The sequence below is a fragment of the Dipodomys merriami genome, unplaced genomic scaffold (assembly GCF_024711535.1).
Source record: "Dipodomys merriami isolate MVZ:Mamm:240054 unplaced genomic scaffold, mDipMer1.0.p SCAF_8, whole genome shotgun sequence".
Classification (NCBI taxonomy): domain Eukaryota; kingdom Metazoa; phylum Chordata; class Mammalia; order Rodentia; family Heteromyidae; genus Dipodomys; species Dipodomys merriami.
In genome coordinates, this window is record NW_027206401.1 from 33,655,094 (window position 1) to 33,670,465 (window position 15,372).

General features: G+C 39.0%; 1 protein-coding gene across 2 annotated transcripts in view; it reads left to right on the forward strand.

Moving 5' to 3' along the window:
* Pdss2 (decaprenyl diphosphate synthase subunit 2) overlaps positions 1–15,372 on the forward strand; it is a 207,040-nt gene that overhangs the window by 134,825 nt on the left and 56,843 nt on the right. For both annotated transcript variants that reach the window (XM_070010095.1, XM_070010094.1), the window contains exon 4: positions 3,460–3,534. In XM_070010095.1, coding sequence (XP_069866196.1) covers positions 3,460–3,534 — 75 coding nt within the window. The remainder of the gene's footprint in view (positions 1–3,459; positions 3,535–15,372) is intronic.

Here is a 15,372-nt window from a genome sequence, read left to right on the forward strand (position 1 = left end):
CCGGACACTGGTGGCTCTCTTCTGTAATCCTAGCCACTCAGGAAGCTGAAATCCAGGGGAAACAGATTTGAAACCAGATCTGTGGATACAGGTTCAAAGCAAGCTCCAGCACTCTTATCTCCAGTTAACCACCAGAAAACCAAAGTGACACTGTGGCTCAAAGTAGTAGAGTGCTAGCCTTGAGCAGAATTGCTCAGGGATAATACCCAGACCCTGGGTTCAAGCCCAACTGAAGTAAAAAAAAAAAAAAGTCCAGAGTCAGCTGAGCACCAGTTGTTTAACTACTCAGGAAGCTGAAATCCAGAGGGAGATTTGAAACCAGCCTAGGCTAAAAAGTTTACAACAATCCATCTCCAGAATAAAAATCCATCCCCAGCAAAAAAAATTTGAAGGCCTGGTAGAGCACCAGGCAAGCAAGCAAGCCGAGCAAATGAAAGCCTTTGAGCTCAAACCTGGGTACTGGAGAATGGGGAAGGAATACATACATATATAACTAAATATATATTCACACATACGTAATATTTGTTCACATGCATACATATAATCTGTCACATACGCTACCATGATTTTGTTGTTTCTTGCAGATTTGTTTTCTCTTTGTATATAAACTCATAGATTGACCTGTTTTCGTTTTAAATACTGCCAGGAGCCGGTGACTCATGCCTGCAATCCTAGATATATAGAGGTATCACAACGAAATCCTCTTGTACAATTAGTATATTCTAATTTTTAAAATGTAAAACAGTCTGAAATGGGGATATGTTATTAAACTAATGCTTTTTTTGTTTTTGTTTTTTGTTGATTGTGGGGCTTGCACTCAGGGCCGGGGGCCCTGTTGTTGAGCTCTTTTTCTCAAGGCTAGCTAGCGTTCTACCCATTTGTGCCACAGCTCCACTTCCAGTTTTCTGGTGGTTAATTGGAGATAAGAGTTTTGCTCGGTTGGCATCGAACCATGATCCTCACATCTCAACTTCCTTAGTGGGTGGCTAGGATTACAGGTGTGAGCCACCAGCACCTGGCATTTGCAAATGCTTTTCTTAATTTAACTACCACAGTTATCCAAATAAGCGAATGTCTAGGGTAATAAACCAAGTAATAAAAAAGATCAGATTAGAAATTAAGATGTGGCTCAAGTGGTAGAGCTCCAGCCTTGAGCAAAAAAAGCCATGCAAGCATGAGGTACTGAATTCAGGCTCCAGTGCTGGTACTAAATTAATTAATTAATTAACTTACTAACTAAAATCATTACGATTTCCTAAATTACACATGGCTGGTAGCCCTGTGTTCATTCTAGAAATGTTTATAATTTTAAAGGAGGATGATATCTCTCTTTACACTGAACTAGGACTTCTTTTCTAGCAGTTTAGGTGGGCTATTAGACATAACAGCTTTAAAATTTTAAACCATAGTTTTCATAGTTTTTAAACTTAATAAACATTTTAAGCAAGCATGACAATGGAAAGCGATTTATGTGTGTACAGGGCAAGTCACCCTAGCCAGGATACATCTAACTCTCATAGACTATGCCTTCTTTTCCATCATCTCTTTCTTTAGTTTGTTAATATAAAGAAATCCAGATCTTTGTCCTTTATGGTTGTCAATGACCAAGGGGTATATTCTGAAGTATGGCCATTTATAAGTACAAGTCATTTATAAATTATGAACTTCTAAGTCAGATTGCTACTTCGATTAAGAGAAAAAGTCTGAGAACAAAATGTTTTTGTTGCTTCTGTCTGGCCTGGAATTTCAGAGAAGGAGCACTCTGCTTATCCAGAGCTAGATCTGCTGTTAAAAGTTCATACCATCATTTTGACATTTTGTGTTGGACTTTCTCTTTGTAAATCCCTTTCCATATTATCCGTGTGCTGGTCTCAGAGCTTAAACTGTTTCAAAAACCATAACATTTCTTAGTGAGTGATTGGCTTGTATTATGTGTCCAGCCATCAGGGGGATCTTGGGATGTTGCTTGTATAAACTGTAATCCAATCTGATGCTGAGCATTTAGTTACAGTCTTTCATAGACCTATTGGTGATATTCAATCCTTTTGGATTTAGGAATAGGGCTTATCTGATACCTTCAGGGGGAAAAAAATCCATTCATTTCTCTCTTCCCCACTTAAATAACTCAACACATCTGGTAATACTGTAGGATCATTGTCCTTCCAGTTCCTCTGCAGCTCATGTTGCCACAATATTTCTTAGGTATTTAGTTACTTAGAGGACAATATGATTTTTTTTAAAGAGACTTTGATAGGGTCTTACAAATTAATCCATCTACAGAACTAGAAAAAAAATATTCGTTTAGTCAGCAAAATTTCCCTATCAGCAGGTCTCTGTTATTTACACAGTATGAATACAAATTAAAAACTAGAGATAAATGCTCATGAGTTAAAATTTTAAAACAAGCTTTTTACAAATTAATGTAATTGGCCTCTAAGAAAAATGTTTATTAAATAAAACATACCTCAGATTAAAGTATCTTGCTGTTTGAGTCTATCTTTTGACTTGATAATGTCTTCAATTACAAGAATGATAAAAGCTGAAATAAAATCCTTTAATTCAATCAAAACTGAGCTAAATTTTAGGAAACAAAGAGTGAAAATTTGATACAGGACTGCATAATGCAGAAAGCTAAATGTGCTAGATATGACGACTTTGTAAGAAGCTGGTGGGGTTGCCTTGAGGAATTTGAACTTGAAATAGCTGCATTGAACAGTATCATTAATACACGATTTTATCCTCTTCAGTTAAGATGCTTTGTACAAATAACTGCAAATTCTGCAATAATTCCAAAGAGGCCATTTACTGTTTTTCTGCTTGTTTTACATTCTGAAGTAAGTTCAAAGCTTTTGAATTTGCTTGAGTTTTTTTTTTAATAGTCTGAACACTGAAAATAATACAAATTTGATTAATATAATCTCAATATTGCTGTTACATAAAATCTTTCAGTGTTTATGGTACATTTGACTCAGGCCCCATACATCAAATATACCTTTATTGTATTTTAAATACAAATGAACATATTTGAAAAATTAACCATTCTCTTGCAGTTTTACATACAAAAATTAGCATTGTGATGGCTCCCAGAATGGAAATCTGAAGAAGTATCCACTTGACAGAAATAAACATATAGAAAATAAATTGAGTTGATATTTCATTCATTATCTGAAACTGAAACTTATGTTCAAATGGTTCTTCCTGGATTTTCATGTAGTTAATGCTATATAGTTAAATGTTATGCTCATAAGATTTCTTCTGATTAAATTATGACTGAAAAAAATTGGATCACAGCTTTAATATCCAGGTGGGCACTACAATTTGCCAAGATTTTTGCATATAACTCCAATTTTTCTGCCAAGAACAAACCCTGTCTTGCTACTAATAAACCTCCTGAAGCATTCTAAGGTAAAAATGGAATAAATTTATAATTGTTTTTATTTGTTTGTTTGTTTACTTTAGGTTGCAGAACTTATAGCAAGTGCTCTGATGGATTTGGTACATGGAGTATACCAGGAAAAGCCTACTTCTGCCAAGGTAAAGGATTTTGGGATTCTTGTTAAAAAGTTAGAAGTACTTGTGGCAAAACAAGAATTGGTGAACAAAAATGTCATTCTTGTTTTGTATTTAAACTGTACATGACTTTTTTTTTTTAGATTAATGTTTTGGCTACAAATTCATGGCCATACGCTTAGTACATAGCAGATTTAGCCAATTAAAACAACCTCTCATCCTCTGGCTGGATTCTCAGTCTGCATCAGCTCTAGAAACATTGATGCTTCTAGCTGGCAGGTAGTACTGTCACAAGGCAGGCAGACTGGAGGACCAGCTCGGGCTAGGGATCTGGGCACAGAATTCTCCCAGAGGAAGGGAACTTCAGGGTTCAAGAAGAACAGACCACGAGCCCAAAAACATGGCTATCAAAAAAGTGGGAGCAAAACATCTAAAATATTCAAGATGCAGAATCATTAGATTCTCTGTAATAAGTAGGACAGTTGCACAGTTGGATTATTTTGATTAATTTTATAGGTCCAGAATTAAGGCGTTTTGACTCATTTAACAGGTCATCTCAGGGAAGGTTAGGTTTTACTTCCTTAAAATGCAGCTATTTCATTTCAGCAGGAGATTAGATGTGAAGTAATTGCTTCATTGACCACACCATCATTTGCCATGGTGTATACTATTATAAGGGACTCTTCTCCCAGTGTTTCATTATTCTAACTTCTTTAGCTTCTGTATTTGCAAGATTTCACTCACTGCAAATTAGAAAAAGTATGCATGTATGCACATCTTAAGCATTAACACTTCCAGTTGAAAAAGAAGACAAATTTTAGTAGAAGTGAAACATAGGTCATGAAAAAAAAATTTTTAATATAATCCAGGGATTTTGGATGGCTCATAGTGCGGCTAGTAAAATATGAAGAAGTATACCTTGGGCATCTGTTAACATTTGGGTCAGGAAACCACAGCTCTCAAGAGGTATATCTAACCCCACTTTATTAGCATATTGGTATATGGGGACTTTATGATAAAGGACCTAGATGTAAGACCATAGTGGACTCACCTAACAGAATTTTTTTTTTGGGGGGTCCGGTAGTGGGGCCTGAACTCTGGGCCTGGGCGCTGTCCCTCAGCTCTTCAGCTTAAGGCTAGCGCTCTACCACTTGAGCCACAGCACCACTTCCGGCTTTTTTCTTTTTGCTTATGTAGTGCTGAGGAATCGAACCCAGGGCCTCAGGCATGCAAGGCAAGCGCTCTACCACTGAGCCACCTTCCCAGCCCCAGAATTTTTTTTAAGACAAGTTTAATTCCCTACTATAAAATTTTTAAAAAATAGGATCACTTCCAATCTAGATCCACTCATAGAAAGTTACCTTATAGCTTGGTACCAGTGGCTCATGCCTGTAATCCTAGTAACTCAGGGCTGAGATCTGAAGATTATGGTTTGAAACTATCCCAGACAGGAAAGTTCATGAGACTTTTATCTCCAGTTAGCACCAAAAAGGCCAGAAGTGGAGCTGTAGCTCAAGTGTGAGAGTGCTGATAGCCTTGATTAGAAAAACTCAGGGACATTGCCCGGGCCCTGAGTTCAAGTCCCAGGACTGGCACAAAAAAAAATCACCTTTAATACAATAAGATAAAGATGATAGCAAAGCAAATATCACTAAGGAAATGATTTCCCTGTATTTCTTCATTTAATAGTCACAAAAAAAGCTTGAGAGGTAGATAGTACTACTACTATTCCCACTTTACATACGCAAAGGTTTAATGATAAATGGGTCAGGAGTGATAGCACATGCAAAAAAAAAAGGGAAAAAAGAGAGAGAAAGAAAGAAATAGAGAGAGAGAGAAGAAAAGAAAGAAAGAAGGAAGGAAGAGGGAGGGAAGGAAGGAAGGAAGGTAGGAAGGAAGGAAGGAAAGAAAGAAGGAAGGAAGGAAGGAAGGAAGGAAGGAAGGAAGGAAGGAAGGAAGGAAGGAAGGAAGAAGGAATCAATTTTCCAGTGTCACGCATTCTGTTAACTAGAATATGGAACTTAAGACCATAATTCAACCCAGCCTCTTACTCTGTTTTTCTATCTTACTTGATATACCATATGATGGTTACAGTGATGTATTTGTGCAACTGAGACATTATTTTTCTTGTGGGATATTTTAAGGTTTTCAGCTTTGTTCTATATAGTATTTTACAGTTTAAAAATATAATATTTTTCAATATGTTGCTACTGTTCTTTTTCTTTTTATTCTTCTTCTTCTTTTTTTTGGTCGGTCTTGGGGCCTGAACTCTGGGCATGGGCGTTGTCCCTCAGCTCTTCAGCTAAAGGCTAGCACTCTACCACTCCAGCCACAGTGCCACTTCTAGCTTTTTCTGCTTGTGTGGTGCTGAGGAATTGAACCCAGGGCCTCAAGCATGCAAGGCGAGCACTCTACCACTGAGCGACCTTCCCAGATCTTTTTCTTCTTTTTTAAAATAGGGTCTTCCTTGTATAGTTCAGGCTTGTCTTAAACTCGAGAACCTCTTGCCTCTGCCTCCCAAGCACTAGGACTGTACTTGGCAAATTTCTGTTATTTTAAAGTGAAAGTGTTAATAGTAGGGTTAATCTTTTACCTGTTCTTACATCTGTCTTCTATATTAGCCTAGTTTATGAATAACTTGGTAAACATTTATTAAATACTTTTTATGTAGAAAGCAAACCTAATAGCAACAACATTCATATATGCTTACATAGTACTTTCTAGTACCTTACTTTCTAGTACCTTTCCATTTTATACAGGAAAAATATGAAATTCAGAAGAGAAATGGCAGGCAAGCATAATGTCAAAAAATTATTTTTTTTTTGTTAGTCATGGGGTTTGAACTCTGGGCCTAGGTGCTATCCCTTAGCTCTTTAACTGCTCTACCACTTGAGCCACAGTGCCACTTTCAGTTTTCTGGTGCTAGATGGAGATCTTTTTACTGCAAGTCCTATGTGGTTTTTTTTTTTTTGCAGTGGGGGAGGTGGGGGTGTGATTTTTTGTTTTTTTGTTTTTTCCTGATGGTGGAGCTTGAACTCTGGGCCAGGGCACTGTCCCAGAACTCTTCAACTCAAGCTGAGCACTCTACCACTTGAGCCACAGAACCACTTGCTGTTTTCTGGTGTTAGTTGGAGATAAGAGTCTCACGGACTTTCCTGCCCGGACTAGCTTTGAACCACAATCCTCAGATCTCAGCCTCCTGACCTGAGTAGCTGGGATTACATGCATGAGCCACCAGTGCCCAGCCTATGTGTTTTTTGTTTTGTTTTTGCTCTTTGTTTTTTCAGTATAATCTGTTTCTTTCTTAGAGCAAAAAGGAAGCAACAAAGACTTAAAAGGACTGTTGATCAGACTAGAACCAACTGATCAAGCACCGTTTGTTGACTTTCTTCTTAGCCAGTAAGTTTGACCCAAAAGAATCTGTCACAATGCTTTGTTCATCTGGCCTCTTTCTCCACCACCTCCCCAAACAGCATTTGAAGCACTTGAGAGTTGATTTTTTGTTTTTTCAAGCATTTAGGTTTCAGAATATTAAAGAGCAGTTCCTTTCTCTCTCTCTCCCTCTCTCTCTCTCTCTCTCTCTCTCTCTCTCTCTCTCTCTCTCTCTCTCTCTCTCACACACACACACACACACACACATACACACACACACACACACTTTTATTAGCATTGCTTAGGTGTACAAAGGGCTCATTTTGACATGCATATAATATGCTTTGATCAGACTTACCCCCTCTATGTCCCACTAGTATTTCCTTTTAATAATGGAAACAAAAATGCATAGTTGAACCATAGCAGTGGGAGTGCTTCTTGCTGCCGCCTTTTGTACCCAAAGTCCAATTTAGGTTAACCACATTTTCCCTTCCTGACCAAAAATATTCTTCCCCCTCTCTTGTTCTTTTTTTCTGAATGTGCTTGCTATTGCAATGGCTTTTCAGAATTTAGTTTTTCTAATTTAGCCCAAAAATCACCTCTAGAGGCACACAGTGAGCTCTGCATCATATGGCATGCCTTCTAGATTTTCTTGTTCTGGCAAGACTGGGAACAGATACAAGTGGGGGTCATGTGAGAAGCCATGGACCCTGTGCTTCTCCCTTGTGAAACCTCCATAGCTTTTGGCCAGTTCCGCACACAAAAGAATTGCTTTGTGATTTAAAATAAGCTGGAAACCATTTCTTCCCTCTAGGGATAAGAGGATACAAAAGTGGTCTGTTTTCTATATGGCAATTTAATGCAGTGATGGCAAATCTGGTAGCAGGAAACTAGCTTTTGTGGGGTATATCTTTGTGACTAGTGTACATGCATTAAAGCAGACAAGGTACCTGGAATTCAATACATCAGAAATAACGTTCCCTAAAGAAGTTTCTAAATACCTAATTCTCCTTAAAGTGATTTAAAAAAATGTATATGATTTAGATTACTAATACTTAACATATTGTGGGTAACTTTTGATTAAGGAAACATGCAAAGTAACTTAGGCAATTTATCCTTTGTTCTACCTATTGAAAAATAGAATTTTAATGTTTTGCATTTACCTTGTATGTGAATCATTTCATTGTTACAGTAAAAAATTAAGCACTGGCTGGGAATGTGACTTGGTGGTAGAGTGCTTGCCTAGCATGCATGAAGCCCTAGGTTCGATTCCTCAGTACCACATAAACAGAAAAAAAAAACCAGAACTGGCACTGTGGCTCATGTGATGAAGTGCTATCCTTGAGCAAAAAAAGCTCAGGGATAGGCCCAAGCCCTGACTGAGTTCAAGCCACAGGACTGGCAAAAAAAAAAAAAAAAAGGCATTTTGCTTTGTTAGTGTTTGTAAGAAAACCTCCATATATTTTTTGGTACTATCTAATTGAAGAATGAAGCATATTAAATAGCAAACTCTTCATTTTAATGGTCATTTGCCTTTCTCGGTCTCTTAGGCTAAGTTCTGCTTATCATTCTACTCACTACTTTATATTTTAAAAAATCTGACTTTGGATCTACAGACCTATATATTTAAAAGCTCTTAAACACAATGTCTTATTATTATAGTTTGCTATCTGATAAGAAAAATTTGTGCTCATTAAATAAGAATTTAAAATCCAAAGAGGGAAATAAAAGTTATTTTGATGTAACTGTCCTAAAGAAATCAATTATGATTATATTCTAATATACTTCTTTCTAATTTTCACTCTATTTCACCCATTTTTGAGGTATTTCTATATATAATTTAGTATCTTTATTATCTTTGTTGTCATTACATTTTGAGAAATATAATTTTAATGATTGTTTCTTTACATCTCTGTAATATAATTTACTTAAACATTCCACCAATTTTAAAATTTTTTTCCCCAGTCCTTGGGCTTGAACTCAAGGCCTAGGTATTATCCCTGAGCTTTTGTACTCTACTATTTGAGCTACGGCCCCACTTGCAGCTTTTTTAATTTTATTTTTTATTGTGAAAATACTGTACAGAGGGGTTACAATTACATGGGCAAGATAATGAGTGCATTTCTTATCAAGCATTGTAGCCTCCTCCTTTGTTTCCCCTTCCCATCCCTTCCCATCCTCCCCCCGCCCCCCACCCAATCCTCCCACCCCCACCACCTACCCTCCCTACTCCCCCCCCCACACCAAAGTTGTAAAGTTCGTTTTCAACATAACAACTTGTACATCTCATTGTTGCAATGGGTCCACCTGTATCCCTATTTAAACGATTTGTTTTTTCCCTTTCCCTCCACAAATTATACCATCAAATAACAGTGAAAGCAGGGGTCATACCCTGGGGGAGGGACATACAAAGCAACAAAGAAATAACCTTATAAATGTGTTAGAAACAATCACATGAAAGAAAAAAAAACATTTGAATACATATCTTAGGGTTCATTTTCCCTAATATCAACTTATCTGACCTTTTCTGCTTGCGCTTTTTAAATTTTTTGTTAATTTTTTTATTCTATTTTATTTGTTTTATTTTTGGCTTTTAAATGGCAATAACAGTCTCATAGACTTCAGTGCCCAAGCTGGCTTTGAATCACAATCCCCAGATCTCAGCATCCTGAGTCGCTAGGATTACAGGCATGAGCCACCAGCACCTGGCATTTGCTTACTTTTTTTTTTGTCTGTTATGAGGCTTGAACTCAAAGCCTGGGGACTGTTCTTTTGCTCAAAGCTAGGTGCTCTACTACTTTGAACCACAGCACCACTACTGAGGTTTTTTTTTTTTTTTTTTTTGTCGGTCGTGGGGCTTGAACTCTGGGCCTGGGCGCTGTCCCTCAGCTCTTCAGCTCAAGGCGAGCGCTCTACCACTTGAGCTACAGCGCCACTTCCGGTTTTCTGGTGGTTTATTGGAGATAGGAGTCTCAAGGTCTCTCTTGCCCAGGCTGGCTTTGAACCACCATCCTCAGATCTCAGCCTCCTGAGTAGCTAGGATTACAGGCGTGAGCCACCAGCGCCAGGCACCACTACTGAGTTTTGCTTTGGTTTTGGTTTGAGTTTTTGTTTTTTGTTTTTGCCAGTCCTGGGGCTTGAATTCAGGGCCTGGGCGCTGTCTCTGAGCTTCTTTTGCTCAAGGCTAGCATTCTGTCACTTGAGCCACAGTGCCACTTCTGGCTTTTTCTTTTTACATGGGGAATTGAATCCAGAACTTCATGCTTGCTAGGCAAGCACTCCTCATTAAGCCACATTCCCAGCCCCCATTTTGTTGTTGTTGTTGTTGTTGTTGTTGTTGTTGTTTGAGTAGTTAATTGGAGATAAGAGTCTCACATGGACTTTTCTGACTGGGCTGGCTTGGAACTATGATCCTCAGATCTCAGCCTCCTGAGTAGATAGGATTATAGGTGGGAACCACCAGCGCCTGGCATATATTTTTAAACCTAAATAATATTGTTGTTGACATTTATGTATATATATATATAGTTATAATTTTTCTTTACTTCATGCTGTTTGCTTGAAAAAAAATAAGGTACTGGGAAGAAAGTTCAGTACTAGAGTTTGCCTAGCAGGTGCATGGCCCTAGGTTTGATCTGAAGTGTCACCCCAAAAGTGGATGGGGGGGGCGAGGACACTTGAAATTGAGTTTCTTGACTCAAAGATAAAAAAATTTTTCAAGATAACTATGCAAAAAGCCTGCTAGTAAAGTTGACCCATCTGGGAGCTTGGATTTTTGGCATATTCCTTTATTTTCTACCTGATGAGTGGCTCACAGTACCTGTGTTATTTCTGCAGACAATGTGGTTTGTGCTGAACACCTGCTTCCCTTTTGGGAGTCTAGAATTATGATATATGCTAGATAAACAATGTCTACATGACCAGCCCTAATAGCCTGAGCACTGAGTCACCTATGAACATCTCTGCTACATAATTTTTCATGAATATTCTCACAACTCATTGGTAGAAGAATTAAGCATCCAATGTGACTCTTTTAAGAACAGATGCCAGAAAGCTTTTACCTGGTTCACCTAGACTTCATCCAAGGGGACTTTGTACCTAACTAGTTTTGCTCTGTATGGTTTTGCTATAATTTTTTAAAACCGTAAACTGTGATTTGGAGCTGTAAATTGGGTACCATGAATCATCCATACAAATCATCAAGCCTCGAAGTGGCCTTAGGGGGCTCTAACAAACCTATTTTCTGATAATATATTGTTTATTTCCTACCAACTCCTGTTCCCGTTTTCGGAATCTAACCAAGGTCCTTTGCAAAGTCAGTGTCTGACTTGAGTTGGTACTGAGAAGAGAAACAGCACATCGCTTCCCCACTTTCAGAGGTTCTGCTCAGGAACTGGCTTGTCCCTGTTCCAGGAAACGAGAGGATTTTTCAGAGAATATACTCATCTTGAGAAAAATGAGATTGTGGGGGTAGTATTTAATATTTCTTTTTTGTTTTTACTTATTCTTGTATTTGAATTGAGTTTCTTTTCTTTTTTTTTTTTTGGGTCCCGTCGTGGGGCCTGAACTCTGGGCCTGGGCACTGTCCCTCAGCTCTTCAGCTCAAGGCTAGTGCTCTACCACTTGAGCCACAGTGCCATTTCCAGCTTTTTTCTTTTTGCTTATGTGGTGCTGAGGAATCGAACTCAGGGCCTCAGGCATGCAAGGCAAGCGCTCTACCACTGAGCCACCTTCCCAGCCCCTTGAATTGAGTTTCTTGCGTGCATATTAGTTGAAACTTGCTCTTTTGTCCAACCTGTCAGTTTCTGCTTTTTAATATTTGTTTTTTTTATATTTTTATTAATATGATTGAATTTAAATTGCCATCCTGTTTTACATTTGTCCCATTCCAGTATTTATCACCTTTATTACTTTATTTATTCATTCATTATGGGATGAGATCTCATATGTAGCCTGAGCTGGCCTAAAGTTCATCATCCCCTGCTTCAGACTGGAATAGCTGGAATTTCACAATAGAAGCAAAGAGTGTGAATGCCTCACAGTAAAATTTCTTTTTGTTTTTTTGGTCCGGTCATGGGGCCTGAACTCTGGGCCTAGGTGCTGTCCCTCAGCTCTTCAGCTCAAGGCTAGCGCTCACTTCCGGCTTTTTTCTTATGTGGTGCTGAGGAATCAAACCCAGGGCCTCTGGCATGCAAGGCAAGCACTCTACCACTGAGCCACCTTCCCAGCCTCTAAAATTTCTTTTTTTTTTCCTCCCCTTGAACAGTTTTACAGGTTGGTGTTGCCCACATTCAGGGCAGGTCTTTTCCCCTCTTAGTCCCTTCTAGAAATGCCTTTCACATGTATACCCAGATGTGCTTTACTCATCTCCTAGCAATCTAATTGAGCTGATCATCAAGATTAACCATTACAATGCAAACTCTAGAGTCAGTGCCAGTGGCTCATAACTGTAATCCTAGCTATTCAGCAGCCTGAGATCTGAGGATTGCATTTCAAAGCCAATTGAGGCAGGAAAGTCTATGAGACTCTACACTAAATTACAAAAAAAAAAAAAAAAGCCACAACTGCCACAAAAAAAAAGTAAGTAAATATTTAACAATTTGTTTTACATATATATTGTGCTGGGCACCAGTGGCTAACTCCTGTAATCCTAGGCGCTCAGGAAGATGAGATCTGAGGGTCATGGTTCAAAGCAAACCAGGCAGAAAAGTCCATGAGAAGGCTGAGAATGTGGCTTAGTTGTAGATTGCTTGCCTAGAATGCATGAAGCCCTGGGTTCGATTGCTCGATACCACATAAACAGAAAAGGCCAGAAGTGGCTCTGTGGCTCAAGCGGTAGAATGCTAGCCTTGAGCAAAGAAGCTCAGGGTCTGTACCCAGGCTCTCAGTTCAAGCCCCAAGACTGGCCAAAAAGAGTCCATGAGACTGTTAACCTCCAGTAAACTACTCAGAAAAAGCTGGAAGTGGCACTGTGGCTCAAGTGGTCAAGTGCTAGCCTTGAGCACAGAGAAGCTCAGAGACAGAACCCAGGCCCTGAGTTTAAGCCCCAGCCAAAAACAAACGAGAGAGAGAGAGAGAGAGAGAGAGAGAGAGAGAGAGAGAGAGAGAGAGTGTAGAGAGAGACAGAGACAGAGTGTGAAAGCTATTTCAAAAAGAAAATGGAGCCAGGCCCCAGTGGTGTTCAGGAGGCTGAGATCTGAGGATCACAGTTCAAAGCCAGCCCGGGAAGGAAAGTCCATGAGACTCTTATCTTTAATTAACCACCAGAAAAACTGGAAGTGGCTCTGTGGCTCAAGTGGTAGAGTACTAGCCTTGAGCTGAAGTGCACAGGGACTGCACCCAGGCCCAGAGTTCAAGCCCCACAACCACAAAAAAAAAAGTGTGTTTTAAGAGGTTTAAAAATGAAAGTGAGCGCTGTATAAATATATTAAGATACGCTGGGGTCTATTTCACCAGTCCATTTACTCACAACCTGTCCCTCACATTGTACCCAAGGCAGATATTAATGAGCTAATAAAACATGTCATGTCATGTTTTATTGTTTGCTAGGCATCTGTTCAAGCTTGTATCACTCACAAGCCCAGAACTGAAGATGCTGTTACTGGTGATGATAATACTTATAATTTTACTAGCATCCTTGATTCACAAAGTATAAATAGTCTTAAATCATTTGCTACAAATAAAAAATGTTTTTAAAATGTTATACTTGTTATGATTTGAAGTCTATTGAGAGTAGCTTAAAATGATTCTTTTCATTACAAAATGCACTAAACACACAAAGGTATCTATGATATGGTTTAAGCAATAAAAACAAAACACCTACACACTACATTTAAAAAGCAATATTAAATGTTTCTTTAAACCACAAAATGTTCTTATTTGAAGCAGCTTCAAAAGCAGCATATTAGAAGTAAACATATTAGAAATCAAATATAGGAGTACTAGATTCAACATGAAAAGGCGATGAGGTGCAGGTCATTGCAGACACTGAGAGGCAGAAGATACAGGTGACTGGGAAAGATTACTATGCACAGTGGTCTTTTTGATTAAGTAGACTACAGTTTACAGTGGGTCTCTGCTGGAAATTGAAATTGAATTTGTACATATTTTGGAAGTCTTCTAGGTCACTCACTGACAGCTATCACAATAAAATATCTTTAGAGGCAATTTATTTGCCTGAAAGATGAAACATTACTGTGAAGTATGTAAATTGTTTAATAGACTATCATTGTGATCACAGAACAAGAAGAAACATTTCAGAATGTTCAGAAAGCCCAAACTTTCAATTACCATCTCTCCATATGCAGTGTGTCCCCATTTTATCTCCATCACAGATCACTCTTGCTCACTAGCTGCTTAGTTAAAATTTCTACTTGGGGGGTCTCATGAGCATCTCTGACTCTAATCTTAAGATTAGATATATGATCTGTCTCCCTCCACTCCTCTGTTCTTTTTCTTCACAAAGAGCATTTCCATTCAGACACTTTTCAAGTCAAAAATTTGGGAGTCCTCCTTCACACCCCTGCACCTCACCAGTGTCACTCCCATGGCTGCCTTATTCTATGTCCTGTACCACTACCATAACTAGAAACTTAACTGAGAGGGAGCATAGAAAACAAGTTATTCCTCTGAGCATTCTCTTCAAAAGTAGACAAACAGTAATAGTAATAGTAGTAGACTAATAGTAATAGTAGTAAGCTAATAGTAATAGTACTATGCCATTAGTTTACTAATTACTAATGGCATAGTAATTCCAGCATTAGTCAAGCTAGAGCAAGATGAGAGTTCAAGGCCAAATCTGGTCTACATAGTGAGTTCCAGGCCAGCCTGAGTGACATTGAGATCCTGTCTCAAGCAAACAAACAAAAGTAAATTTTCATGGCTTAAAAATAAAGGGGGGGGGGGGAGGCTGGGAAGGTAGCTCAGTGGTAGAGCGCTTGCCTTGCATGCATGAGGCCCTGGGTTCGATTCCTCAGCACCACATAAGCAAACAGAAAAAAGCCGGAAGTGGCACTGTAGCTCAAGTGGTAGAGCGCTAGCCTTGAGCTAAAGAGCTGAGGGGCAGCGCCCAGGCCCAGAGTTCAGGCCCCACGACTGGACCCAAAAAAAACAAAAACAAAAATAAAGGAGGGGGCTGGAAAGGTGGCTCAGTGGTAGAGCGCTTGCCTTGCATGCATGAGGCCCTTGGTTCGATTCCTCAGCATCACATAAGCAAAAAGAAAAAAGCTGGAAGTGGCACTGTGGTACGAGTAGTAAAGTGCTAGCCTTGAGCTGAAGAGCTGAGGGACAGCGCCCAGGCCCAAAGTTCAGGCCCCATGACAGGACCCAAAAAATAAATAAATAAAGGAGGGGTAGGGAGGTAGAAATTTTTTAGCCCCTCCTATCATCTCCCAGTGGTGGGAATCTCTATTCCTTCCCTTTGAATCTTGGTAGGCTAAGTACACTCTGTAGAATACCACAGAAGTGGCTATCTCAGATTCTGTTGTAATG